The sequence below is a fragment of the Peromyscus maniculatus genome, chromosome 7 (genome assembly GCF_049852395.1).
Source record: "Peromyscus maniculatus bairdii isolate BWxNUB_F1_BW_parent chromosome 7, HU_Pman_BW_mat_3.1, whole genome shotgun sequence".
NCBI classification, from domain to species: domain Eukaryota; kingdom Metazoa; phylum Chordata; class Mammalia; order Rodentia; family Cricetidae; genus Peromyscus; species Peromyscus maniculatus.
The window spans coordinates 37701358-37728449 of record NC_134858.1 but is presented as its reverse complement, the minus strand read 5'-3'; the positions used below and the strand labels follow the sequence as shown (position 1 = coordinate 37728449).

The following is a 27092-nucleotide window of genomic DNA, read 5'->3' as shown; positions in this document are numbered from 1 at the left end:
CTTGGCTGGACTCCTGAGGACCCTAAGCCCAGGACTCCCCACTGTGGAGGTAGACACACACACACCCTTTTTTGTTTGTTTGTTTTTGTTTTTGTTTTTCGAGACAGGGTTTCTCTGTGTAGTTTTGGTGCTTGTCCTGGCTCTTGCTCTGTTGACCAGGCTGGCCTCGAACTCACAGAGAGCTTCCTGGCTCTGCCTCCCTAGGCACAGTGCCCACCTCAGCCACAGCCCTTCATGCTCCCCTCTGAGAAACCATTTGGGGGTCGCCTTCTTTTGTTTGTTTGTTTATTTATTTATTTATTTATTTATTTATTTATTTATTTGCATGTCTCTTGTTGTGTGGACCCTCTCCCAGCAAGGCCATGGCTTTCTTCCTCTGTACATCAGTAACTGTTCAGAACCTGAACAAGCAGAAGGGTCTGAGCCCACAACGAGACTTCACAGAACCAGGGTAGCAACTCAGGGGGCCCCCACAAAGGGCAAGAAAATAGAGATTCCAGTCAAGTTCCAGTGATGATGCCGCTTGAGCTTGTAGCATACATAGCACTCAAGAGTTGGAGAAGATTGCTGCTTCGCTCAAAACATTGAAAGTCTCTCGTGGTTTCTTTTTAAGATTAGCATGGTGCCTTCGCAGAGGTTCCCAACCTGTGGGTCGAATATCAGATATCCTGTATCGTAAATATTTGCATCACAATTCATAACGGTAGCAGAATTACAGTTATGAAGTAGCACAAAATAATTTGGGGGGGGGGTCACCACAACATGAGGAACTGTCTTAAAGAGTCACCGCGTTAGGAAGGATGAGAACCACGGTCCTAGAGCAACGTGGAGTGTCGTCTGAGAGGGAATTGAGAGCAGAGTAATCTCGTGGTATGTGGAAATGACAGCAGCCTGGATCAGCCCAGGAAACCAGAGGTCATGCATGGTCCCTGAAAGATGCCCACCAATCAGAAAGCAGCACCGTGGACCTGTGGCTTGGCTTTTCCTTTTCATTTGATTCCCTGCAGTGGTCCAGGCAGGGGGTGGGGATGGGGGGGGCAGACAGCAGAAAGCAGGAAAGAGGGAAGGGAGTGGGAGAAAGAGAAGGGCTGAGGTGAGGAAGGAAGGGGGAAGAAGAAGGGAGAGACGCTGTGGCAAGCAAACCAGTGAGAAAGGTACTTTGTGAACCTCCTTCTAGAGCATGACCTTGGGGCATGACCTCCACATCCAGAGATCGGAAGATCCTGGGAGCAGCGGGAGGACTTCCCGCAGAGCAGACCATAGGTAGTTGAGGGTGGCGCTGCTGGCTCCTCCCAGTGGCCTGTTTGGCTTGCCCCTTGCTTTTTCTGTCACCTGTGCTGGTCTCCTTCCTTAGTAGTCAGGAGACGTCGTGGTGCTCTTTTTCGTAGTCAACTACAAATGAATGCTAGCTGTCCCTTAGGACCCGGATGTTTCATGGGACAGAATGGCAGGAGCTCACAGTTTGTCCCACTTACTGGTCTCCCGGTGAGGCCATCCTGCCGAGGACTGCTGCAGTGCCCCGCTGAGGGAGGGAGGGAGGGAGGGACTGGACTCCCACACTCCAGGCTGAAGGGGCGGCTCTCTGTCTGCTGAGATCTCTGGCAGACTCAGAAGTCAGCCCTCTGCCAGCCTCTGAGTTGCTCCGAGGGGAGCAGATGCCTGGCTGTACTCGGCACACTCCCACTTGCCCTTGGCGCTGGCCCCAGGGGGTGGGCCGTGGGGGTGGCACTCTATGGCAACTCGCTCTTCAGCTGAGCAGAGCTGCAAGTCTTCTGCCGCTGTTCCGTGCCTGTCTGTTCTGTGGGTAGAGAGTTCTGGGAACAGGCTCAATCCGAATTGTAAGCAGCTTGCTTTGGGCCACCAGGCTCCGTTAGGAATGGGGTTTTCCCTTCCTAGGGAATTTCACTCCTCGCTTGCAGACGTATAAATACTTTCTAGAAACCTTTAGAAATACATTTAAGGACCAGGACGTAAAGGTGTTCAGCACAAAGCCTGACAACTTGAGTTTAATCCCTTATGGAAGAGAAGAACCATCTCCTGCAAGTTTTCTTCTGACCCTCACCACCATCCCCCAAAAAAGCCAAGGGGAGGAGGAGCTGGAGAGATGGCTCAGCGGTTAAAAGCACTTGCTGCCCTTCCCAAGGACCAGTTTGTTTCCCAGCACCCACATGCTGGCTCACAACCATCCATAACTCCAGTTCTATGGGATCCAGTGCCATCTTCCGACCTCCGCAGGTACCAGGCGTGAACATAGTACATATACATGCATGCAGACAAAACATACACATAAAAGAAAATACCCCCCCCCAAAAAAAAATGTTAAAAGAGTGTTTAAGATGTATTTCTTCTTGTTCAAGATAGTTCTTTCTCGAGGCCCAAGGGCCCTTTGTGCTGTAGCCGACCCAGCTCACCCTCACTAGAGAAGGTGTGTTCCGTGTGATGCCTTTCCACAAAATGAAAACCTTCCGTCTCGTCTCTCCAGAAAGAACTGTTTGGGTTTCCTTAACCTTTATCGCAGACTTATCACACTCAAGCCTTTCATTATCGCTCTCCATTCTTTCCCTTTGAACCTTCTCCAAAACATGTCTTTTAAGTTAGGGAGACCATAACTTAATTAGATCTCTCATTTCCAGAGGATTCTCGTGGCTCCTCCAAAGAAATAAATTAAATTTCAGTCAGATATATTTCACTGGGGGAAGGGTGCAAGAAAAAGAAATTGGATGCTTTGTATAAATAGCGCATTGTCTGGGCTGAAAATGGGTTTTCCTTATTCCAATTGTTTTGGGAACAATGGGTCCTTTTGGGGACATTTAATCCTTTTGAGTTTCTAGTCTCCAGCTCCCCACAACTGGTGGGCTTTTGTGTATATGTGGATTCTCTACCTAAAAAAACGGGAAGCAGGGGTCTCTGCCTGGGGAGTCCCTTTCAGAGGTGTGTGTGGTAGTGAGGGTGAGCGTGTTCCATGCTTCCAGCCTTTTGACCAGCTCCTTTCCAGGGTCTGCCTCTTTTCTCTGGGACTTCATCTTAGTGAGGAGGCTCATTTTTTCACAGTGCTGGTCCAGGTAGCTGACCACAGGGGAGCGAGCATGCTGGGAGCAAAGCCAGACCTGACTTAGCTCTCAGCTGGTAACAGAACCCCGGGTCCCGGCTCGGCAGTGCCTCAGCCAGGCTGCTTTGAAAAGTGGATTTCTCCACTTCTCTCACTGGAGCCTTCCTTGGGAGACTGAAGAAACGGGGTTCACAAAGGATGTCTGAGGTCCCTCCCGGCCTGAGCCGGAGACTCTCACAGTACTCACTGTTTGCTGAGTGGTCCATGCTGGGGTCACGAGAGAAAGGAAGACTAGGTGCCGCCGGCAGGCAGGAAGAGGATACTTGGAAAGAGTGACAGGCAATTTGGACTCCTCCCCTCCCCTTCTCCCGAGGACCCCAAGTCAGTGGAATGGAAGGGAGACAAACATGAACACTTTCGGGTGACCTGTTTTGAAAATGATCACTTACCGGCCCCCTGTGACGGGTCAGCACTGCCCAAGGCTCCATGTGCTGTCCGTCTTTCCATTCCATGACAGAGTAGAGGCACTCGGTGTCTCCTACCACCACAGCTACCACTCCCTTCCCCAGGGGTCAGCATCCTCCGGTTCACATGACCCTCTTTGGTGAGACATTAGACTGTGTCTTGGCAAGGTTCTCAGGTTTTCCTTCATTACTACTACTACAACTATTACTACTACTACTACTACTACTACTATTATTATTATTATTATTGAGAGAAGGTCTTACCGTGTAGCTCTGGCTGGCCTGGAATTCCCTATGAAGACCAAGCTGACCTCTGTTCTCTCAATGCCGGGTCAAAGGTGTGCACCACCATACCCAGCTCCCCATTGCTCCTGCCCCCAGTGCAATCAGATAGTTAGCTTACAGTTCCTCCCTCCCTCCCTCCCTCCCTCCTTCCCTCCCTCCCTCCCTCCCTTCCTCCCTCCCTCCTCCTTCCCTCCCTCCTTCCTTCCTCCCTCCCCCCTCCTTCCTTCCTTCCTCCCTCCCTCCCCCTCCCTCCCTTTCCTTCCTTCCTTCCCTCTCTCTTTCCCTCCCTTCCTCCCTCCCTCCCTTCTTCCTTCCTTCCATGTGGACAGGGACCATGCGAATCTTGTTCCCAGCACCCAGAATGTGCTGATGAAGCAGTTGGCAGTGAGCAGCACCTTGTCCGCATGTGTGCGTGAATACATGGATGCATGGGTCAGCAGCAAAGCTGGATACGAACCCAGATCTCTGTGGCTCTGTCAGCCCTGGCCCTGCAGTGCTCCTCGAAAGCTTGTGTGCAGGGCCTCACCGCTATGAGTCTCCTGTAGACACTGGTCCACCATCAGGAGGGCTGTGAGCAGTCTCTCCAGGAGCAACTGATGGTACACCCTGTCTCTATCTTATCCAGTAATATCGGTCCCCAAAGATGTCTGTAAAATAATGGGAGATGCTGGATCCACCTGGGTGGTTGGGGCCTGGAAAAGGAGGAAGTGAGTTTATCCAAATGCCCTTGTAGACATTTAGCTCCGCATCTTCGTATCCATCGGCTCCGCCTCCCCAACCGTTCCATCAAGGGTTGTAAGAAGCTGCTCTGGGCCGGGCGGTGGTGGCGCACGCCTTTAATCCCAGCACTCGGGAGGCAGAGCCAGGCGGATCTCTGTGAGTTCGAGGCCAGCCTGGGCTACCAAGTGAGTTCCAGGAAAGGCGCAAAGCTACACAGAGAAACCCTGTCTCGAAAAAACCAAAAAAAAAAAAAAAAAAAGAAGCTGCTCTGTAGGGGGATCTAGGTCATTGGAAACGAGTGGGTGAAATTCAGGGAGGAGAAGTACAGACATGACAACTTTTAGGGAAGTGAAAATAAAACCCCAGTGTGGAAACAAACTGAAAATAGACTATATGGGATGTCAGGCTGCATGCAAATCCAGTGCTAATTACATGGAAATTAATGATGAGTCCCCCAGTTCCATCTGCCTTCCTGTGACCCTCGGGGAGCCCCTGCTGCAGGCCTTTCCTGTGCCATATAGCAGTGCAGGGAACGCAAACTCTGATGTCGACCCCCCGCCCACTCCAGCCCGGTGAGAGAAGCTGAGAGGAAGGCTAAAAATACTAACAATAGATATTTGATTTCTTTTTGCAGACAAAAAGCTCTGGCATCCACAGGAGGAAGAAGCGTTCAAGCAGCATGTGACTGGTTGGTATGAAATAAATAAATTGAGAAAATAGCATGTAATTAACTCTGGGTGTCTGTGAGGAGTGCGGGTGTGCAGTAGTCTTTCTAATGGACCCTTCCAGGAGGGGTGGAGGCAAATGTGACAGGCCCATTTATCAAGTCCACTGCCTCCTCTGCCCGGGCCCCAGGGTATGTGTATCTCCTTGGATCTATTTAAAGGCTTTCAAAATCTTCCCAGATAGAGGCTCACATTATCTGAGCCCTGCCAGTCAAGCCACTTCAAGATTGGCTGTGCGTGTGTGGATGCCAGACTGGCCAATTTAGGAAACCGTCCCACTTACTCATTTACCAGGATGTCATTCCCAAGAGAAGGCCACAGGCCACCTTCCTGGGGCTTCCTTTCGCTTTGGAGGTACAGGAGCTCCAGCGTAGACGCAGCTGAAGGACTGGGCGTGTGCAAGGAGACTTACGCCACCTTGGGGAAAGGATTTGGAGTTAACCCAAGGATGCTTCCTGGAGAGCAGCTTTGGGGTTTTTTTTAGGGAGTTGTGGGATGAGGAGGCAATACCACTCTCTGGAGAACAGAAGTTTCTCTCCATCTGAGAGTTGGTTGCGAGTGTGAGCTTTCAAAGGGTGGGTTTTGCAGCACAAATGGAAGCCCTTCTCCGTGTGGTCCTGGGGTGGGAAGCATGGAGACAGACGGATGGGCCTGCCTCTTCTCTTCCTCCTTGTCCACTGTTCTCCAGTGAGCCTTTCTTGGTTCTCTTCTCTCGCACAGGTTGTTCTCCCATGTCGGTGACCCCTTCCTGGATGACCCCCTGCCTCGGGAGTATGTCCTCTACCTCCGCCCAACCGGCCCGTTGGCCCAGAAGCTGTCTGACTTCTGGCAGCAGTCCAAGCAGATCTGTGGAAAGAACAAGGCCCACAACATCTTCCCCCACATCACCCTCTGCCAGTTCTTCATGGTGAGCAACACGGCAGTCCCTGTCTCCCCAGCCCCTCCACTGTCCGAACAGTCCCCGGGATCCTGAAATGAAGATAGGAAAAGACTAAGGAAGTGTTCGGGCGCTCCCAGCACTGGGGGACCTCCCAGGAGTCAGTGTGGTTGTGGTCCATAGCAAGTGCCTCTCCCCAGTTCCACACTCCTGACATCTGCCGAGGCCTGGAGCATCTGGGTTTAGTGCATCAGGGCAACCATGCACTTCTACAACCTGAAGGACAAGCCTGACCCTTTGTGGGTGGCACTCTGGCCTGGCACCTGAACAGCCACTGACGTAGCTTCATACATGCTCACTGTCTGCTCTCTCCACTCTCAGGATAGGAGTCACAGTGCATGCGTGTGTGCGTGTGCATGTGCGTGTGCATGTGCGTGTGCGTGTGCGTGTGCGTGTGCGTGTGTGTGTGTGTGTGTTCCAGAGATCTACCTCAGGTGTCGTTTCTCAGAAGCCATCCATCCACCTTATAGTTAGTCTGGAACTCACGAAGGAGCCCAGGCTGGCTGGCTAGTAAGTTCTAGAGATTCTCCCGTCTCTGCCTCTGTGGTGCTGGGATTACAAACAAGCTCATGCTACCACACCTAGCTTTTCTTTGTGGTTCTGGCAATTGAATTCTGCTCCCTCATGCTTACATGGCATGTACTCCAAAGGAGCTATTTTCCTTTATTTTTATTATTTTTTGAGACAATCTCATGTAGCTCAGCTTCAAGCTTGCTTACATCACCAAGCATGACCCGAAACTCCTGATCTTTGAACTCCTGATCCTCCTGCCTCAGCCTCCCAAGTACTGTGACATCATGCCTGGGCCGCTCTCAGGGCCGGGAGGGGAAGAAACAGAGAGCGTGGGGAACAAGATTATTGGGTTCCAGACAAGAAAAGCCACTCCACCTACATGGACAGCACCATGAGGTCTTACTAGAGTTTTCTAGAGACTGAAACCCCCCACCAGGCACAGTTCCTCATCCACACTCCAGCTGTCTAAGGGAAAGCTGGTGTAAGGCCTAAGTCAATCCTCCATACTTGAAAGTTTGAAGTACCTGTCATCTACCTCCGCTCTCACGGGGATGGAGTTGACCTGCCCACATGTGTTCTGCACGAAACAGGATGGTAGCCTTTTTCAAACAATTTTCAAAACATAGTTTGCTTTGTTCCCCCGCCCCCAACACAGCCTCTCTTCGCGTGTGTCTCAGGTAGTGTTCCTAACACCTTGTCTCTAGCAACTCACTCTGCAAATTAAATCAATTTTCACTTCCTCTTAGTCATGCCGGGATCTTGCAGAAAAGCATTCAGAGGTTTAGAGACTCTCATTCTTCCTCCCAACCCTCCAAAGAGGGTAGGTGGATGACGTCACCGCTCCCCGGACCTAATCCTCCCTCCTCCCCAGATCAGGGGAGAGGAGGTGGAGACATAAGTTGTCTAAGGAGCAGCTCAAAGAGCGCTGGAGGCAGCGTTTCTGTTTCTTTGTTTACTGCTCCCCACCCCCCCAACACACACACACACACACACACACACACACACACACACACACACGCACTCCTCCTCTTCCTCTGAATCTCTGGCATCTTTCTCATCTACCTCTGCCTTTTTCCCTTGAAAAAGAGTCTCTTGCTGAACCGGAACCTCGCTCTTTAGGGGTAGGCGGGCTGGCTAATGAGCTACCAGACTCCAGCCATCTCAGCCTTCTTGTGCCTGACTTTTTATGTGGGTCCTGGGGATTCAAACTCGGGACCCTGGGCTTGCAGGGCAGGCACTCTTTCACACTGAGTTGTCTCCCTAGCCTGCCTATTTTTCAGGGTCAGGGGTCAGGGTCTCAGGTCTCCTAGGCTAACCTAGAACTAACTCAGTATAGCTGAGGATGACCCTAAACTCTTAATCTTCCCGCCTTCACTTCCTCGGTGCTGGGTTTTCAGATGTGACCTCCACACACCCAGCTTGTTCGCACCCCCCCCCCCCCCCCCCCGTCCAATTCTGTGTGGTGTTGGAGATGGAATGCCGGGGTTCCCCAATGCCAGGCAAGCATTCTACCGACTAAGCTGCGCCCTCTGCTCCAACCCCTGGGTTTTCCTATTTTACATTGTATTTTGTGTTTATAGGTGTTTGGCCTCCATGTATGTCTGTGCACTGCTTTCATGCCTGGTGCCCACAGAGGCCAGAGTAGGGTGTTGGGTCCCCGGGAACTGGAGTTACGGACAGTTGTGTGGGTGCTGGAAACTGAACGTAGGTCCTCTGCGAGAGCAACAAGTACTCTTAACCTGTGGGCCATCTCTCCAGGCCCAAGAACTTTTGGTTTAATTGGCAGATTATGGTATATAGCGTGAGTGTTTGCTATATGTTTACGTTATAGAATGTGGATTAAGCTAATCCTGTATACACGGCCTGTGTCATTGTTTGTTTGTGGCGAGAGCTTGACCAGCTACTGCCTTCCTCTTCTTGTTTTTCTTCGGGTCGGTGGATTGAGCTCAGGGCCTCTTGCATACTAAGCAAAGAACTTGTAACACTGCACCCCATTCCCAACCCTAAAGTCTACCTGCCAGCAGTTTTCAAGTACACATCGCATTGTTTCTAGGTATTGTTGCCATGCCTCTATTTACTCCTTTAAAAATGTGCTTCTTTTAACCAACATCTCAACCCCACCCCGGCTTTCACTTTCTGCTTAACCAATCAGAGGACATTCTGGCAAGGTTCCCAGGAGCCACAACAGAGCAAGGGGAGTGGGGGTGGGAAGAGATGTCAGGATGCATCCCCTGGTTTCATTTGCCCACTGGAGAATCAGTGTCTGGATAATTGAGAGCCTGCAGCTCTTTCCTCCCTCGTGGACAGGAGGGCTGGTTAAGTAATTGCGTGATCAGCCTCAGCTCTCTGGGGACAGACAGACAGAGTGCTCAGTGCTGAGGGGCGGCAGGCTTCTCTCTCTCTCTCTCTGTCTCTCTCTCACTCTCTCTTCTCTTCTTCTCTCTTCTCTCTTCTCTCTTCTCTCTTCTCTCTTCTCTCTTCTCTCTTCTCTCTCTCTCTCTCTCTCTCTCTCTCTCTCTCTCTCTCTCTCTCTCTCTCTCTCTCTCTCTCTCTCCTGGGCTGTAACGAAGCCTGCTTGTTTTCTTCCATCCCCAGTGCGAGGACAGCAAGGTGGATGCCCTGGGGGAAGCCCTGCAGACTACCGTCAGTCGCTGGAAATGTAAGTTCTCGGCCCCTCTGCCCCTGGAGCTCTACACCTCCTCCAACTTCATCGGGCTCTTCGTCAAGGAAGACAGCGCAGAGGTCCTCAAGAAGTTCGCCGCTGACTTTGCGGCAGAGGCTGCGTCCAAAACAGGTGAAGGTGGACCCACGGCTGTCTGCGCAGTCCTGGATCCCAAGATCAGAGGTCAAAAGGGCAGGGGTGGGAATGGTGAGGTAACGATCAACCTACAAAGAGGAAAGGACTTATTTTGGCTCACAATCTCACAGTTTTCAGCCAGTGGTGGTTGGCGCCATTGCATAGGCCTGTGGTGAGGCAGAACATCATGGCGTGAGGGCACAGAAGAACAAACCTGTTCCCCCTCAAGGAGGCCAGGAAGCAGGCGAGAGTGAGCACAAGGGATTGGGGTCCCAATGTCCCTTTTAAGGCACATCCCAAATGACCTAAATTCTTCCCATAGGCTCCACCTCTTAAAGTTTCCACATCCTCCCTATAGTAAGTACCCCAGGGTGGTGGCCAAGCCTTCACCTATGACATATTTAAGATCAAATGGTAACTTCTGTGGAGGAGAGGGCTGGACACAGGAGGTGGAGGATCATGTGGAAATGGACCCCTGTGGCCGAGGACACCCCACGTCCCTTGTGAAATGTTGCACCTCTTTCTGTCCTGCTGACCAACTGAAGAGCTTGCCCATGACTTGTTCCATGAGTCCCAGGCACTTCACTGTACCCACTGAACTATAAATGTAGCCCTTTGTAGTGGCTCCACCTCCTCCAGTCTGGTTCTAAGAGAGCATCCTTTCATCCTGTAAGCTCCCCATCCATGCATGCTTTTATCTGGGTCTGACTGTTCATTCCATAGTGCAGGCCGGAGCGGAGTGGAACCACTTTGTAGTAATTCATGAAAATATTCATCAAGTTGAACAGTGTTGGTTCAGTGGGTTGTTTTGTTGTACAGTTTATTTTGAGATAGGGTCTCCTGGGGCCCGGGCTGTCCTCAAACTTGATATATAGCTAAGGCTGGGCCATGCGTATCTAATCCTCCTGTGTCTGGCTCCTGAGTGCTGGAAGTCTAGCTGTGTACCTCCACATCTGGTTTGACCTGGTCCTGGGGGTAGAATCCAGGGTCTCATGCACACTCCCTCAATTGAGGTGAGCTACATCCCTAGCCCCTGAATCCAAGTGCTAGTGAAAAGCTGGGGGACACCCACAGCTCCCCAGCCACACATGGAGATGGAAAGACCTGATCCAAGCCACAGCACTTACTCCTTTGTCTCCTGACCTTCATCGGTACCTTAGTGGCTGTCGGTCCTCGCCGCTGTTTACATTGCTTGTGTGGCGTTTCATCTGAGAAGCCCCCACATAGAGCTAGGAAGAGTATAATCAGAAGCAACCACGGAGCAGCAGGGTCACAGTGCATGTGACCCTGTAAGTCCTTAAGACACTCCCTGTGGTTTGGGATCCCCTTCTGAGAACCCCTTTCTCCCAGGGACCAGCCATGGGTTTATGAGATTCAACAGAGAGATGAAACATTTCAAAGAGATAGAATAACAAAGAGAAAATCACCCCTCTTCTGATCCATTGTCCTTAAGGACTTTTTTTTTTTAATCCCTCTGGCTATTGTCAGTCCACCAAATCACTACAGGAACTAACAAAAGCCCCATATCCTTTACAAATCAGAAGAGCAGGACTGTGGCCGATTCTTAAGGCACTTATGGAATAAGAGACAGTCAAAGGACTTGTTTTCTATGTGGGAATGAGAGACTGGTAGCCCCTCTCCAAGAATCTACTGTCAAGAACTTGGTTTCACGGCTCTGACCCCATGGCGCCCCCTGGTGGTAATCTGAAGAACTGCATGGCCCTGACAGCTGGTCTAGCTTTGTGGAAAGTAGGTCATTATGTCTTTGCCCTAGAACTCATGCCGGTGTAGTCGAGAATTACTGGTTCACCCAGATTCTTCCAGCAAGTACATTTAGTGTCATTCTTCATTCTGGGTGGCTCAAGAAGACTCACCCATGTGCATGTATTTCATCAGCGAGTACCGAAGACCCAGAGTGTGGAGTGGAAACATACAAACACCTGCCTCGTGGACTCACTCCACAGAAACACCCTTCAGTGTAATGGGGAAAGGGCCCAAACCCAAAAGAACAGCTTCCTCTTCTATAGCCCCTTAATTTCTTCTTACTCCTTATTTTTTTCTTGTTGCGTTTTCTTCATTGTTCTCACTTGGGAACTAGACACATCTCCCTCGTGTGCCATGCAAAGAGGGGATAAAACTCGTCCCTCACATTGGTAGATCTGTTCTGCTTTATTTTTAGCATTTTAGAATAATGGTATGCGTACTTCAGACGACCCCAGCCCAGAGCAGTGTCACCCAAGGGGACATTTACCAATGTGGGGAGTGCTTTTGGGTTGCTGTGACATTGAGGATGCTCCTGGCATCCGGTGGGTAGAAGCTGGGGATGCTGCAACACTCTGTAATGAAAGAACAGCTCCCTACAAATAACTGTTTGCATCAGTGTTGTTGGGGCAGCCTGCTGTATACTTTGTGTGTGTCTCCTCCGCCCCGTCATTCTCCACCACACTCCCAGAATCTAGGAAACTCGGACCCAAATGAAGACAGTTTAGCTCCAGCAGTAACACCGTCAGAAACCCGCTGTGAGTTTCCACAGCAGTCATGTCGGCCCTTTAGGTCTCCTGTTTTTCTTCATCTGAGTGGTGGGGCTGGTGATGAGCCCTGGACCTATCAGGAGGAGCCAGCCAAAAAAATTACCCGGAGTCCCTCCACAGCTCCTGAAGAAACGCCATCTGTCGGGTGTCTTTTTATCTCTGGAACAGCAGGTTGATTCCGGAGCTGGGGTCCACCCCTTTAGTTCGCTGCCGCCCCTCCCAGAGACTCCCTTCTTTGTTATTTGGGGAACAGAACATTTCAGGGCACATTTCTGTCTCCTCCATTATTGTGATTTCTTCATCCTAACCCCCGAACACTGCCTTCCTTTTTCCAGAAGTGCACGTGGAACCTCATAAGAAACAGCTGCATGTGACCCTGGCGTACCATTTCCAGGCCAGCCACCTACCCACTCTAGAGAAACTCGCCCAGAATATCGATGTCAAGCTAGGGTGCGACTGGGTGGCCACCATATTCTCTCGGGATATTCGATTTGCTAACCACGAGGTAATGTTTCCCTGGAGCCCTGCATATTCCCAGGCACAGGGATGCCATCAGAACAAGGAGCACTTGCTGCTGGCGACACAGGGCGATGGGGACCAAAGGGACATGACAGTGGACACAGGGCAATGGGGACCCAAGGGGATTATCAAGCAGCACAGAAAAATGGGGACCCAAGGGGAGCAAGTGAGCACTTCACCAAGAGTCAGTGGGCTCCAGATTTTATTGAGGTTCTGGGGACTCCCTGAGAGAGGCTTAGCATGTATGACATGGTTCGTCTAGATAACATCCCCATGTTCTGTCTGCCCTGTCAGCCTTATCGGACGGACATAGGAATACAGTGGAGGGTAGACAGAAAATAAATTGGTGAAAAGTTAGTATTATATTTATGTAAACGTTTGATGTTGAAAAAGACGTTATCCTGACCTTAGGTGAGTTGAACAGATAAATACAAAAATAAACCAAAATCTTAAACCTACAAAGGCAAAATCCATAGGTATTTAAGGATATGGTGATGTCTGGAGCATGCGAGGTACTGTTGGGCATGCAGAATTTTTAAAAATTTCAGGGCCAGTGAGATGTTTCAGCCAGTGAGGACACTTGCTAGCAAGCCTGACACCCTGAGTTTGATTCCTGAAACCAACATAGTAGGAGGAGAGGAAGAGAGTCTTTCCGGCTCCTCTTTGACCTACACACACACACACACACACACACACACACACACACACACACTGACTACGTTTATAAGAAGAGTTTCAAGTCCAGCAAGGGAGAGGGGACAGACAAATGTAAAAAGGAAGCTCACCTGGTCCCTTGTGAGAGGTTGCTGACACCACAGTGGAAGGTGTGAGTGAGAATGACTGAATCCTACTATAGACAAATAAGTCTAGCATCCTTCTTTGGATGTAATCAACGTGGCTTTCCAGTCAATCACGTGCCTCTCAGAAGGGGAATGTTCATCTTTTTTTTTTTTCATCTTTAAGGAGACTCAGAGGTCTGCCCTGAAGCAGTAGTACAGCTGAGGACCAGAGAGGGAACAGAGCCTAGGTCTTCTGATCAACAAAGGGGGTGTGTGTGTTGGGGGGGGGGGTGATCCATCTAAAGGAAGGCCACGCACAGCAGTCCTAAGTGTCTGGTCCCTGTTCTGTTATGGTTCCAACTATCAGAAGCTATTATTTCATGAGTTGGGCTCGGGAGATGGCCCAGTGGGTAGGAGCACTCACTGTGTAGACATGGAGCCCTGAGTTCTGATCCCCACATTCATGCAAAGGCTGGACCTGACCCATGTGCCTGTGAGCTCAGCATTGAGAGGCAGACAGAGGAATCCTGGGAGCCAGCATAGGTGAAATGGTGAGCTTCAGGATAAGTGAGAAACCCTGCCTCAAGGGAATAAGAGGGGAGCAATAGAAGAAGACACCCAGCTTCTTTCTCTGGACTCCACATGTGTACACACAGAAGTATGAGCACACAGGGGTGTACACACCTGTGCACACACACTTGTACATATACTACATACACAATGTAAACACACAACAATCTTTATATGACTTCTATTACAGTGTATTAGTAGAACTTCTCTATTTTATTATTGATTATTCAATCTATGTCTTCAATCTATAAGTTAAATTTGACCATAGCTATAAATAGAATACATACGAATATATATATATATATATATATATATATATAGAGAGAGAGAGAGAGAGAGAGAGAGAGAGAGAGAGAATATGCTTACACGACACAGAGAGAATGTGTTTGGTGCTATCTGCAATTTTAGGCCCACCACCTGGGTTTTGGGATGAACCCCATGGTTAATGAAGAACTGCTGTAGTTAGATGAAAATTTTTCTTAATTGCATTTATTAAGCAATAGTTGCATGTTTCCCAATTTTCAACAACAAAGTCTTTGTTGTTGTTTTTTTTAGCATACATTACCTTTTGGCAGTTCTTTCATACTTTCTTAACATGAAAAAATACAGAACAGAAACAAACAGGACCTCTTGCTGCACCCAGGAACCTGATTGTTTGGGAAGCATTAAGAGCCAGCCTATGAACCGTAGCTTTGGGGTGAGGTGTGGTGCTTTGGGAGTGTCGAGGGCAGGCTTGGCTTCCTGATGAGAACATCCTTCAGGCCTTGGAGGTTGCTTTCTCCTGAGACAGACTATGAAGACTAAATCTGATATTAAGAACTTGAGCATCTCCTGGAATCACCTAGAATGAGCCCTAAAGGATACTAGAGGGAGGTGTGGCTGGTCGGACTTCTTTTTCCAGAACAGAAGGTCAGGGGGTGATTGTGCACGGCCTTGGGGAAGTCACCTTTGTCGGAGGAGAAGGTGGCTGTGGAATTTTACAGGCAGGGCTTGTCTCCTAATGAACACTGCCCTCCAGTTAACTCCAAGGGTGACTCCTTTTTTCATGACCCACATTCTGCTCAGTCTGTGCAGCAGGAAAGAGGCTGCAAATGCCCACATGAATTATTTTCTAAAAATAACTTAGCCCCCTTTATCTCTTATTTGTGAAAGCTCAAATATTTCGCTTTCTTCTGATAAGGCACCCACTTTCCCTCTATGTTCCCTCCGGGGTCTTCTGGTCTTCCGGAGCCCTTTGGGGTGTGTGACCCCTCCCACCCTCCTCCTCCTTCATCCTGTCCCCAGGAGGGAGACTTGGTAGAGTGTTCTAGCCAGGGACTTGATGACCAGAGAAGGAGACTGGCTTGGGCAGGGACACCCAGCACGGCCCAGTGATGCTTAGGAAAACGGGAAGGTGTTATCATCCCTCCACTGCTTCAGAGTCTCAGGTACAAACTCACGGATGCCTGTTTGTAGCTCACACGTCACCGCCCGTGTTTGCGATGGCAGCGAGCTGCAGCACCTAGAGTGACCGGCCACAGAAATGCAGGACAGAGTTCTACAGGAGGTAGACATTTCGGAGCCTCCAGCTCCTGCCTCTTTCCTGGCTTCCTCATTTCAGCAAGCGTTAGATCCACAGTCGACAGTTTCCGTAATGCTCAGGCTAGAAACGTAGCTCGGTCTGTAGTGTGCTTGCCCGGAACGCTTGAATCCCCGGGATTCAGTTCCCATAGCTGCATAAAACTGGGCGTGGTGGTACAACACCTGTAATCATAGAGGTCATCCTCAGCTCAGAGGTGAGTTCAGGGACAGCCTGGGCTACTTCAGTCCTTGACTAAAACAAAACAAACAACAACAAAAAGCCCAACCAACCAACTGAAAAGCAAAGCAAACAAACAAAAACAGGCCAGGGTGTAGTGGGTAGCCATTCCAGCTTGGTTCTGGAAGTTCCAACCCCCATTGAGACTCTGGCAACTGTCACGCCTACGAGGCGGGGCGGGGGGGGGGGGGGGGGGGGACGACCCGAGAGCTGGATGGGTCAGCGCGCTCTCTGGGCGCTCTCTCGGTGCCGGGATGCTGACCAGTGCAGATTGACTGTGCAGAGCTCCGGAGAACACCGCTGGACTGCGTTACACCTTCCCCAGACCCTGCGACCTACCCATTACTTAATTTGTGAGTTACACCATTAAATAAATATCCTTTTAACTACGTGGAGTGGCCAAAATAATTTCTCCAATACCAGGGTGGTGACTCTGAAGGGCAGAATTCGGTAACCCCGCAGTCACATAAGGAAAACAAAAGACAATCTGAGGCGTGTATACCTGTAATCTTAGTGCTGGAGAGGCGGAGGCAGGAGGATCACTGGGAGTTTGCTGTGTAGCTCATCTAGTCAGGAAGGTTCAATGAGAGACCTTGTCTCAAAAATAAGTTGGAATGGGGATAGAGAGATAGCTCAGCAACTGTGAGTACTAGTGTTCCAGAGGACCCAAATTCAGTTCCCAACACCCATGTGGGGGGGGGGCGGGCTCACAACTGCCTCCCCAGGTCCCCTTCTGGGCCCCCTAACAGCTAGCACAGGGCGGGTACTACAAAGAAATCACACTCTTGCAGCCTCTGTTCTCGGTCAGCTACCTTTGTGTTTGGTCTCTGCGGTCTAATGAGGGGAGAAAATAACTAAGCTTGGCACAAGAATCTTTATTTTAGCATTTATTGTTTTTATCTTACGCGTATGGGTGTTTTGCCTGCCTGTACCCTGCCTGTCTTTGTACCCTGTGTGTGTAGTGCCCAGAGAGGCCAGAAGAGGGTGTCAGATCCCCCGGAATAGGAGTTACAGATGGTGGAGAGCAGCCACCCTGTGAGTTCTGGAAACTGAACCCGGGTCCTCCGGAAGAGCAGCCCATACTGTTCACTGCTGAGCCATCTCTCAAGAATTCTTAGAAACAGACACAAAATATAAAACAAAGAAACAACACAATGCAGGGCAAGTTAGGCCCGGCTCTCCCATCTCTCGGACTCGGGCTGAGTTTTTCTATCTACGTGTCGGGTGGAGAGCCGCAGAGAGTGCTTGGGTCTGCGTTACTGTTTGTTTGTTGATTGGACTCTACCGCAAACCTGGAGCACCTGAGCATGCACCCCACTACTAAGTTACACCCCTGGCCTCCAATTATGATGTTAGCGGTTTGATGGGCTCCCTGGATTTTTAATTATAAATTCAATCATCAACATTATTTACTATCCCTCCAACATATGCCTGGGACACACTGTCTCCAGTCCTCCTTACGCCTTGATATTCCCAGGGAAGCCTGCGGTGGGGTGCTCGGCATTGAGGAGTACTTCTCTGAGCTCTGCAAAGGGGAGGCTTACTACCAGGCCAGAGGTCTTTTGAGCCCAAACTAAGCTGTGCTCAGGTAGGGGCAGGGTGGGGCAGGGGGGCAGGGAGTTGACTGTGTCCCGTCTAGGAATAGCAACGCTAAGGTCCCCTGCATCATCACGTGACCACCCAGAATTGAGCATAGAGGAGATTTCTAGTATTAATTTTTTTGTCCTTTAAAACAGTTTTTTGTTTTTGTTTTTTTTTTGTTTGTTTTTTTTTTTAGCCAATTCAGCAGAGCCCTTGGCTTGCATGATGATCAGAGAGGAACAGGGAGGGAGAAAGGAGGTGATGAGGGACAGACAGAGCGGCCAGCAACTGAAAGAACATGGGAGAATCAGAGACAGAAGCCTACCCGCTAATTAGAAAAGCCAGGGAGACCACGTCTATGTATTATCAACTTCATTCTCGGAGAGAAACCACATTTTCCTGGCTCTTTTCTTTGGAGGGTTCCAGAAGAAAATGGTTTATTTGTCCTGGTTTGGTGTTTTATTTTGTTTTCTTCTGTGATAAGAATTCACTCTGTAGCCCAGGCTTGCCTGGTCTCACGATATAGACCAGGCTAACCTCAAACTCGAGGTGATCCCCCATCTCAGCCTCCGCAGCGCTGAGATAACAGCCGTTCCCCACCACACACAGCAGAACTTTTTCTTTCTAACATGGTTTGGTGGCTCGCCTTGACATCAGCCGCTGGCTGGTTCACAGGCCCACCCAGTGCCGGCCTCAGGCCCCAGGGTCATGACTGGCTGCAAAGAGTGCCATCAGTGAGGGACCAGGAACCCTGGGCCACTAGAAGTACCCATGCCCCTGTCCTCCAGCATTTTCTTAGGGCTCCACGTTTAACTTGTAGTTTAGGGACTGGTGGAGACCAAAGCCGAAAACTCAGAAGATGGGAACCAGCAGTCTGTCACTGTTGTCTCTGGGGCCTTAGGGAAGACTGTGAAAGACTCCTCTGCCTTTCTGGCTGTCTGGAAATAAATGAAATAGGATATAATTTTCTTTCCTATTGAGGTCTCTTGCTGGTAATAAAAAATATACAAAACAAATGTGTAAAGTTAAAAAAATGTCTAGGGTTATGATGCTTATATACACCAAGAAAGGAAGTACCTCTTCCACGCAGGATAAATCAGCCACATGGCCTAGCCTCATGTCTGCCCTGGGGGCCTTTTCTGAGCTCAGAGAAAGGACATGTGGCTTCCATCTGCTCTGTGGTGGAAGCTGGTTACCCTCCGGCACTCACCCTGGTGTCTAGGAGAAAGAGCTTCCTTTCAAGGTCTTTGTTACAATTGTAGGCATAAAGAAAGAGCCTGGAAGGCCTGGAGGAGGTTTTGCTCTTTCGGATGAGTCACACAGTAAGGGCCATCCTTCCTGAGCGGCTAAAAGCCCTTACCACTCTGGGGAAGTCCTGAGTGGTTCCCAGCACCCACATGGCAGCTCACAACACAATGACTCCAGTTCCAGGGGATCTGAAGCCCTCTTCTGGCCTTCAAGTGCTCCTGCATGCATGGACATGGTATACACACACACACACACACACACACACACACACACACACACACACACACACACATCTGTGAGCCTGTATAGAAGACAAGTTTCTTTATACAATTCCCATCTGCCTAGTGCTCGCCACAGCAGATAAAGCAGGGACATGAATGTCTGTATGTCCAGCAATTGCCCAGAAGAATCTTCCCACTTTCTGATGAGTTCCTGAGACCCACTTCTGAGTCCTGACAGGAAGTGAAAGCATGACTAGGGTTTCTGGAAGGTTGTGGAGCACCAGGCACCTACCCATAAGATCCTAGCAAGAGAGGAAGTGCTTTCTGATCAGAAGTCAGGTCTGCCAAGAGCCTGTAACCCCCCGGGGCACACACACTTGCCGCTCACGCTCACTTGACTATTGCATGTATTGAGTATGGGCTATGAGCTAGTGCCTGAGGTGCTCAGAAGGATGGTAGATGGGTCTCATGTGTCCTCTCCTTTTTGCAGACGTTGCAGGTGATCTACCCCTATTCCCCGCAGAATGATGATGAGCTGGAGTTGGTCCCTGGGGACTTCATCTTCATGTCTCCCATGGAACAGACCAGCACCAGTGAGGGCTGGATTTATGGCACCTCGCTGACCACCGGCTGCTCTGGGCTGCTTCCTGAGAACTACATCACCAAGGCTGATGAGTGTAGCACCTGGATCTTCCATGGGTAGGTAGACCCTCTCTCCTACCCCAGTCAGTGCCGCTGACTGTCTGGCTTCCTAGTATGCAGCCAACCTGAGGCTGCTGTCCATCTCTGGCTGGAGGGTAGCAACATCTCGTGCGAGCATAAACTGTTTCAGGGCTTCTGTCCACATCATCCTGCGCCATTATTCTGGGGACAGAGGGCTTCTCAAAGCAGCTAGACAGATTCCTGTTGGTGGTTGTTTTTGGTTTTGGGGGGGGCCTACCACCCAGCTCCCAAATAAATTGCACACAGAGGCTTATTCTTAATTATAAATGCTTGACCTTAGCTTGGCTTATTGCTAGCCAGTTTTTCTTAAATTATCCCATCTAGCTTTTGCCTCTAGGCTTTTCCTGTTCTCTTACTTATGTAAATCTTACTCTTATTCCGTGGCTTGTTGTATAGCTGGGTGGCTGGCCTCTGGAGTCCTCATCCTCCTTTCTCTGGCTGCTACTTCTTCTTTTCCCAGATTCTTTTCTCCTTCTATATATTCTCTCTGCCTGCCAACCCTGCCTATCCTTTCTCCTGCCTTGCTATTGGCCATTCAGTTCTTCATTAGACAGTCAGGTGTTTCAGACAGGCACTGTAATGCAGCTTCACAGAATTGAATAAATGCAACATAAACAAAAGTAACACACCTTAAAATAATATTCTACAACAGATTCCTTCTATGTTGGCCAGACCAATGACAGAAAGAGATTGTAAAGTCAGGAGCCTTAAATGCAATCCTTCATTTGCTAGGTGACCCTGAGCAAGTCCTCAGACCTGGTATGGAGGTGCCTAGGCAACAGAGACTGTGTCCAAGGTGACGATAACTGTTGGAACTTAACAGGAACATGAGGCCTCCCATTCTTTATTAAGGTGACAGCCACCTGCCCCTCCTTACACTGCTGTCCTCAGATCACACTGGGGTCCAATGTCCAGAAGGAACCATGTTGTATGACCAGCTTTGTCCTGGATATAAATAGGACACAGAGCTCCTTTCTCCTTCCCAATCCAGGGAGCCCAAATCCAGTCACCAGGCTTCTTGTGCCTGTTCGGTTTTTCCTCCCTTTTGTTTCTTCTGTGTGGCAATGTTGTTGAGAGGCAGAGCCCTGAAAATCTGCCACATCCTAACCTCCTATTGTTCTTCCTGTCAGAAGGGACCAGAGCGGGGTGGCTTCTGCCTGCTGTTTTGCCTGGAGAAAAAGAACAAAGAAGGTCCCCTGTGCTGTGAGCCACAGAAAAGCCACACACTCAAGATGGGAAAGAACACACTCTTCTTCCTTTGCCTGTGTGACACCCCTCCCCAACCCACAGGCATCCAGATGCCTCATGCCCTCAAACATCTGGGTTGTTTTTTTTTTGTTGTTTTTTTTTTTTTTTTTTTTGGTTTTTCGAGACAGGGTTTCTCTGTGTAGCTTTGCGCCTTTCCTGGAACTCGCTTTGGAGACCAGGCTGGCCTCGAACTCACAGAGATCCGCCTGGCTCTGCCTCCCGAGTGCTGGGATTAAAGGCGTGCGCCACCACCGCCCGGCTTGGGTTGTTTTTTTTTTAATGTTTCTAAAGCTGGAAATATAGAAGTTGAGACTCTGCAGACACCATTTTATCCCATAAAAATAAATAAGGGCTGGGAGAGACCACATTGGCAAAGTCACGCTTATGATCCCAGTGCTGAGAAAGAGATGGGGGTCCAGGGTGGTGGAGAATGTTCAGCCAGCCTAACCTACTTGGTGAGTCACAGGCAGTGAGAAACACTTCCAAAAGAGGAAGGAGGTGGTGAGAGGCTAGCCACATGGCTGAATGCCACAGAGCCCAATGTCCCAAGTTCAAACCTCAGGGCACACATGGTAGAAGGAGTTGTCCTATGACCTATACACATAGATAGATAGATAGATAGATAGATAGATAGATAGATAGATAGATAGATAGATAGATAGATAGATAGATACTAAAATGTTTTGGAGATGTGTTAATGGGGGCTGGGGAGATGGCCCAGCAGTTAAATGTAGACGAATTTCTAAACAGTCTTATTAAGTAAGAAACACAGAGCCAAATACAGAGGTAATAGCTGAAGAAATCAGAGTGAGTAGCCATGACTAGCCTTAGCTTACCACCAGCAGTAGCTTCCACAAAGAGAGTTTCTTCCTGTCTCACCTGTGTTTTTATTGCCTTCCTGTTCTGCCTTCTCATTGGCTCTAAGCCCAGCCACATGACTTCCTCGTCACTGTCTATCTGTACAGACCTCCAGGTCTCTATGGTTGGTGCTGGGATTAAAGGCTCGTGTCACCACGCTTGGCTGTGTCCTTGACCACACAGAGACTCTGCATTGCCATGTGATGGGATTAAGGGTATGTGCTACCACTGCCTGACTTCTGTTCCTGGCTCGCTGTGTGACCTCTGATCTTCAGGCAAACTTTATTTATTAACATGCAAATAAAATATCACATTTCAGCACAAATAAAGTATCACAACAGTTAAGAGCATTTGATGCTCAATCATAAGGACCAGTGTTCAGATCCTAGCTCCTACAGGGCCCCTCACAAGCACCTATAACTCCAACTCCAAGGGATCTGGTGCCTTCTTCTGGCTACTGAGGGCCCACACACATATACTCACACTGATGTATGTGCACACACACAAGCAAAAATAAAATAAATACATTTTTAAAAAGATGGACAGTGCCTAAGGAGTTCAGGGTTGTCCTCTCTCCTCCCCCGCCCCAACACACACACACACACACACACACACACACACACACACACACACACACACAAAATCCAGTCATGTATCACACTTGTAATAGCATTTGGGTCCAGGATGGACCTTGTACACAGTGATGGTCCCTTAATTGCGTCATGCAGCATGCTAGCAGCTTAGTTTAAGCTCCCTCTGATGCCATTCAGACAAATCGCCCAGTGACACACTTCCCAGAACATCTCTCCAATAAGTGGCTTGAGCATATACTGAAAACTAAAGAGAATTTGCTTGACGAAGCACAGCTCGTGGGTCTCCTTTTTAAACAATGGTACTACATGTAGGGGAAGAGCACACATGTGAAGTCCTGCTAACCCATGTAAGACCTAACATGTAGACCTCCTTCCTGGCCTAGAATTCAGCCTCCACCATGGGGAAAACTGACTGGACTCACTCAGAGTACCATGGAAGGTCTGTGTGTCATCTTTTATTTTGAAGATAATTGTTGAGGCTATTTCCTGGGAACTTTGAAATTAAACTATCAGGTCCACAGTTGACTCTACTAAGAGTGTCAAAATACGAGGGTTAGGCATTGAGACTCTGTGATTAAGAATTTGAGTTTTAGTCGTGTTATAGCCAAATCCTGACTCCTTCACATACCAGCTGTGTAACCTTGCCCAAGCTGACTTGCTTCTCTGGGCCACCAAAGAAGAGATCATCACTGCTCCTACAGTAGAAGTTGTGGTGACTACAGTAAAGGTCAGCTTCACAAGATCTATGGGGACTATACAGCGGTTCTGGCTGCAGATTACCCGCTAGGGTTTTGATTCTTTTTTGTCTGTTTACCAGACCTCATTACCAGACCTCATCAGTGAGCTGCATGTTATTGCTTACCCCCAGAGATAGAATTGACTCACAGAGGCATAGCATAGCTCAGTTCCACTGTAAGGTGGGCCTTCTCACGTGAGCCTAACCAAAGATGGACAGTCGTGGGGAGACACATGAGCCACCTGGCTTGACCCTGACTGGCTCCGTGAAAAGCTGTAGAGAGGGTTCATGCAGTGTACAGGGACTTGGGATGTCGGTGGCATTCATACCTCTCCCCACCCAGTGCTCCTCAGCCTTCTGGATAGCTAAGGAAATGTTTTCTTGCTGCCCTTTTTGGTGGTCATCTGTTCCTGAGTGTCCCTAAGTACCTTCTGGGTAATGCCGGCTCATTGTCCTCTACAGTGGGGTGAGCTGATGGCCCTCGAACAGACCTAGCATGTTCTAGGCAGGAGCTGGAATCTTCCTGCTCCCGGAGAAGGGGCTCTGGGTGTCAGACCTGCTTCCTGTCCACCCTGGTCTCGCACTGTCCCCGAGCTGTCTCAGAGGGAGCCAGGTCCTTTGATTGTAGCAACACAGACGATAGGAAGGGGATGCCATTCTCCTCACCAAGGGAACAGGAGGGAGAGAAAAGGCCCTGCCATTTTCTTTCCAGCTGTGATCAAGTAAAAACATTACAGACATGGGCAAGGGAGGTATCAGCATGATTCCAGACAGCTAGACATTGGAGGCCTGAAGCTTTGATGAACCAGACAGGAAAACTGAAGTTTCTTCAGTTGTGTGCCGTTGGGGAGGCTCTCTGCTTAAAATAAAGGGGAACAGCTGGTCTATTAGAGTGTGTGAATGCCTCAGATTTCCTTGAGCTATAGTTACTTAAATTTGCCCATAACAGGTTTAATTTGACTACACATCATGCTAAACAGACACAGCTGTATTGAGCTACAGGCCCCTGGTTCTGCCTGTCAGGCTCTGTACAATGGTCTGTGAGGAGCAGGATGAAGCCCAGAGCATCGCCATGCCTCTGCTTGCACAGGGCTGCAACTCTCTCAGGTTCTGACACCTTTTCCTGAATGTACAGTCAGGCTAAGGACATAGCTCAGTTGGTACAGTGCTTGCCTAGCACGCCTGAAGCCCTGGGTTTGTTACCACCACGCCCAACATCAAAGTTCTTGATGTACATGCATGACAACGTCCTTATGAAACTCATACTCTGTAGCACGAATCTTCAAAGGTCATATCAATAAAAACAAATTCGGAGCCAGGTAGTGGAGTGAATGCTGGAAGATCAGAGAAGCAGAACAAGCCACAGCTTCCTCACCTCGCCATTTTCTCAGCTGATCCTGTTTCCTCAGACTGGATGCCTGCTGAACTGTGCTGCTCAAAAGCCTGAAAGCTTAACCAGGCTCTAGTTCCTCGTTCTCACATCTTCAATACCTTTCTGCTTCCTGCCATCACTTCCTGGGATTAAAGGCTCTTGTTACCATGCCTGGCTGTTTCCAGTGTGGCCTTGAACTCACAGAGATCCGGGTGGATCTCTGCCTCTGGAATGCTAGGATTAAAGGCGTGTGCGCAACCATTTTCTGGCCTCTATATCCAGTGGCTGTTCTGTTCTCTGACCCCAGATAAGTTTATTAGGGTGTACAATATATTGGGAAACACAATATCACCACAATACTCTGTACAATGAATATATGTAAAAAAAAAAAATACAGGTAGGCGATTTTTAAAAACCCAAAAACCAGTTAGCTTACTGATTTTAGAAAATGTGAAGAAAAATAAAAAATAAAATCCTATGATGGGTACTATGTTAAAGACAAAAACCGCAGAGTGGGTGCTTGCAAACCTGCACAGATCATAGTGTCCACAGGCACAAACCCAGACTTGATTGAGCAAACTAGGCCTTCCCAAGAGCAAGAAATTAAAAATTCAAATACTTCCTTTTGAAACTGCCCAGTGGCCCAGGAGATGGTGGTTGGATCTGCCCAGTGGCCCAGAAGGTGTTGGTTGGATCTGCCCAGTGGCCATATTTAAATATCAGCCCTCATTATATAAAGCTTTGGAAAGCTGTACTGTGTGTAGTAATTTCGGTGTGGCGTGTTTGGACAGTTTTGCTTTCGGCCAGATCACCTCTGGGCTTCCATAGTTACAGTGGCAGGGCCAGAAATAAGAGTTCTTGGCTCACAGCTCCAAACATCTGGCAGGAGTCGGAGCCTCTGAAATAGCCCCGTTTTTAATCATCTTCTTGGAGTTGCTATGGAGGCGTGCACAGTGCTGGAGCCTAGAGAAGGCAGAGTGAGGGAGGAAAAGGGGTAAGACTCTGTTCCTGAGAGTCTGAGAGCCACGGGCAAGTGGTGCTGGGAAGACATCTCCGCTCACATTCCTCAGATGGAAATTACCATGGAAAAGATTAAAGGCAGCCGGAACTGTTTGTTTCGCTGCAGAGACAGAAAGGGCTGGAACACTGGTACATAATTGATACCTCATTATTCTTTAACATGTCTTTGCTGCCAACCCTGCCTGTAGCATCCTAATAAGCCTAGGATCACTGGACCCCATCCCTGCCCAAAGGGATGCGCGCATCTGTTCTCAGCTCTGAGAACTGTCCGCCCTTGTTTATTAACTGTGAGACTTAAGTAAAAAACAAGATGTTCTTGCCTGGGGATGGGGCGCTCCCTGCTCAGGTTCCCAAACACCGTATTACTAGACAGTCCTTTGTGCTCATTCCCATACTCCTGTTGAGCCACAGCATGAACAGCTGATGACTCCTGGCCAAAGCAGTTAACCCTTCCCTCTCCTTCCTCTTCAGTTCATACTCCATCTTAAATACGGTGTCATCCAGCTCGCTCACATTTGGTGATGGAGTATTGGAGAGGCGGCAGTATGAGGACCAAGGACTTGGGGAGACGGCGCCTCTCACTATCATCTGTCAGCCCATGCAGGTAAGGCTGATCATGAGGGTCATATCATGTCCTCGAATAGGATGCTTTAAGGACCATCCTCAGGATTGACCTTGCTCCTTTCAAAGGGTCCCTATCCTTATCGGGAGACAGTACACAAGATTGTAAAAGACACACAGCAATCCAAAAGTAGGAAGAGATGGGTGAGTGGTGCTGACTATGGATATCACCATGTGGATTTGAGCTTGGAAGCAAGACCATCCCAAGGAAGGAAGAGGAGGCTTTCTCTTCAAAATAGGAAGAATGCCCATATTTGTACCAGTAGAATGAGTTTCTTAGCATAGTCCTTGGACTTGAGAATTCAGTGTACTGTTAACGCTTTGGGGACAGGCTGGAGAAAGGAGGAGGAGTTATCAAGCAGAACAGAGGCAAGTTGAAAGTTCAACATGTTAAGGATGAGAAAGGAGAAGACGCACTTTTGTCTGGAGCCAGGGGTTTGAATGAAGCAACATCTGGAAAGCAGGCGGCAAAGTCCATGGCACCAATGCACACATTAGCCCTGGTAGTGCAAAAAGAAGCCAGTGGAAGAGTGGTGGCCAGCAAGGACCTAGCAGCCCAAGGCAACTGGGAACCTCTTGTGCATCAGGAGGAAGGCTGTGGAAACATCTGTGCAGCTCCACTAGCAGCTGTGGAAACCAGTAGTTGACTCAGTATGCCTATGTTCCCATTGAGAAGTTGCAGCTTTCTCCTCCCCCCCCCAAGCTCATTCTAGAAATACCAACATATGCAGTCAGATAACAGAGCGCACATGATGATTAGAATGTGCAGAAAGTGGCTGGAGCCATAACTCAGCAGTTAAGACTGCTCTTCCAAAGAACCCAGGTTCAACTCCCAGCACCCACATGACAGCTTTTAACTGTCTGTAATTCCAATCTTCGTGTGTTCTTCTGGCCTCTGTGGATACTGCACACACGTGGTACACATATGAAGGCAAATTTCCCATACACATAAATAATAAAATTTTAGAAAAAAAGGCAAAGCAGGGCACTGGATATGCGGTAGGCACGAGGCAGACATGTGTGACAATAGAATTTCTCCGTCCTTGAAGGAACTGACGACATGTCTTTGGAGTAGATAGCTGCCCTTCTCGATGAGATCATCTCTACATGATGGCAGGTTTGACCTGTGAACTGTACCTTGAGTTACCCTCCTGTTACAGTAGAGGGCAGCAAAGAGCAGAGCA

The 27092-nt window shown here is 49.1% G+C and overlaps 1 protein-coding gene across 2 annotated transcripts in view; it reads left to right on the top strand.

Annotated features, from left to right (window-relative positions):
* Positions 1–27092, top strand: part of Ubash3b (ubiquitin associated and SH3 domain containing B) — a 150176-nt gene that overhangs the window by 104084 nt on the left and 19000 nt on the right. For both annotated transcript variants that reach the window (XM_006981234.4, XM_042280717.2), the window contains exons 2-7: positions 5153–5206; positions 5964–6150; positions 9289–9487; positions 12357–12526; positions 19228–19436; positions 25759–25891. In XM_006981234.4, coding sequence (XP_006981296.1) covers positions 5153–5206; positions 5964–6150; positions 9289–9487; positions 12357–12526; positions 19228–19436; positions 25759–25891 — 952 coding nt within the window. The remainder of the gene's footprint in view (positions 1–5152; positions 5207–5963; positions 6151–9288; positions 9488–12356; positions 12527–19227; positions 19437–25758; positions 25892–27092) is intronic.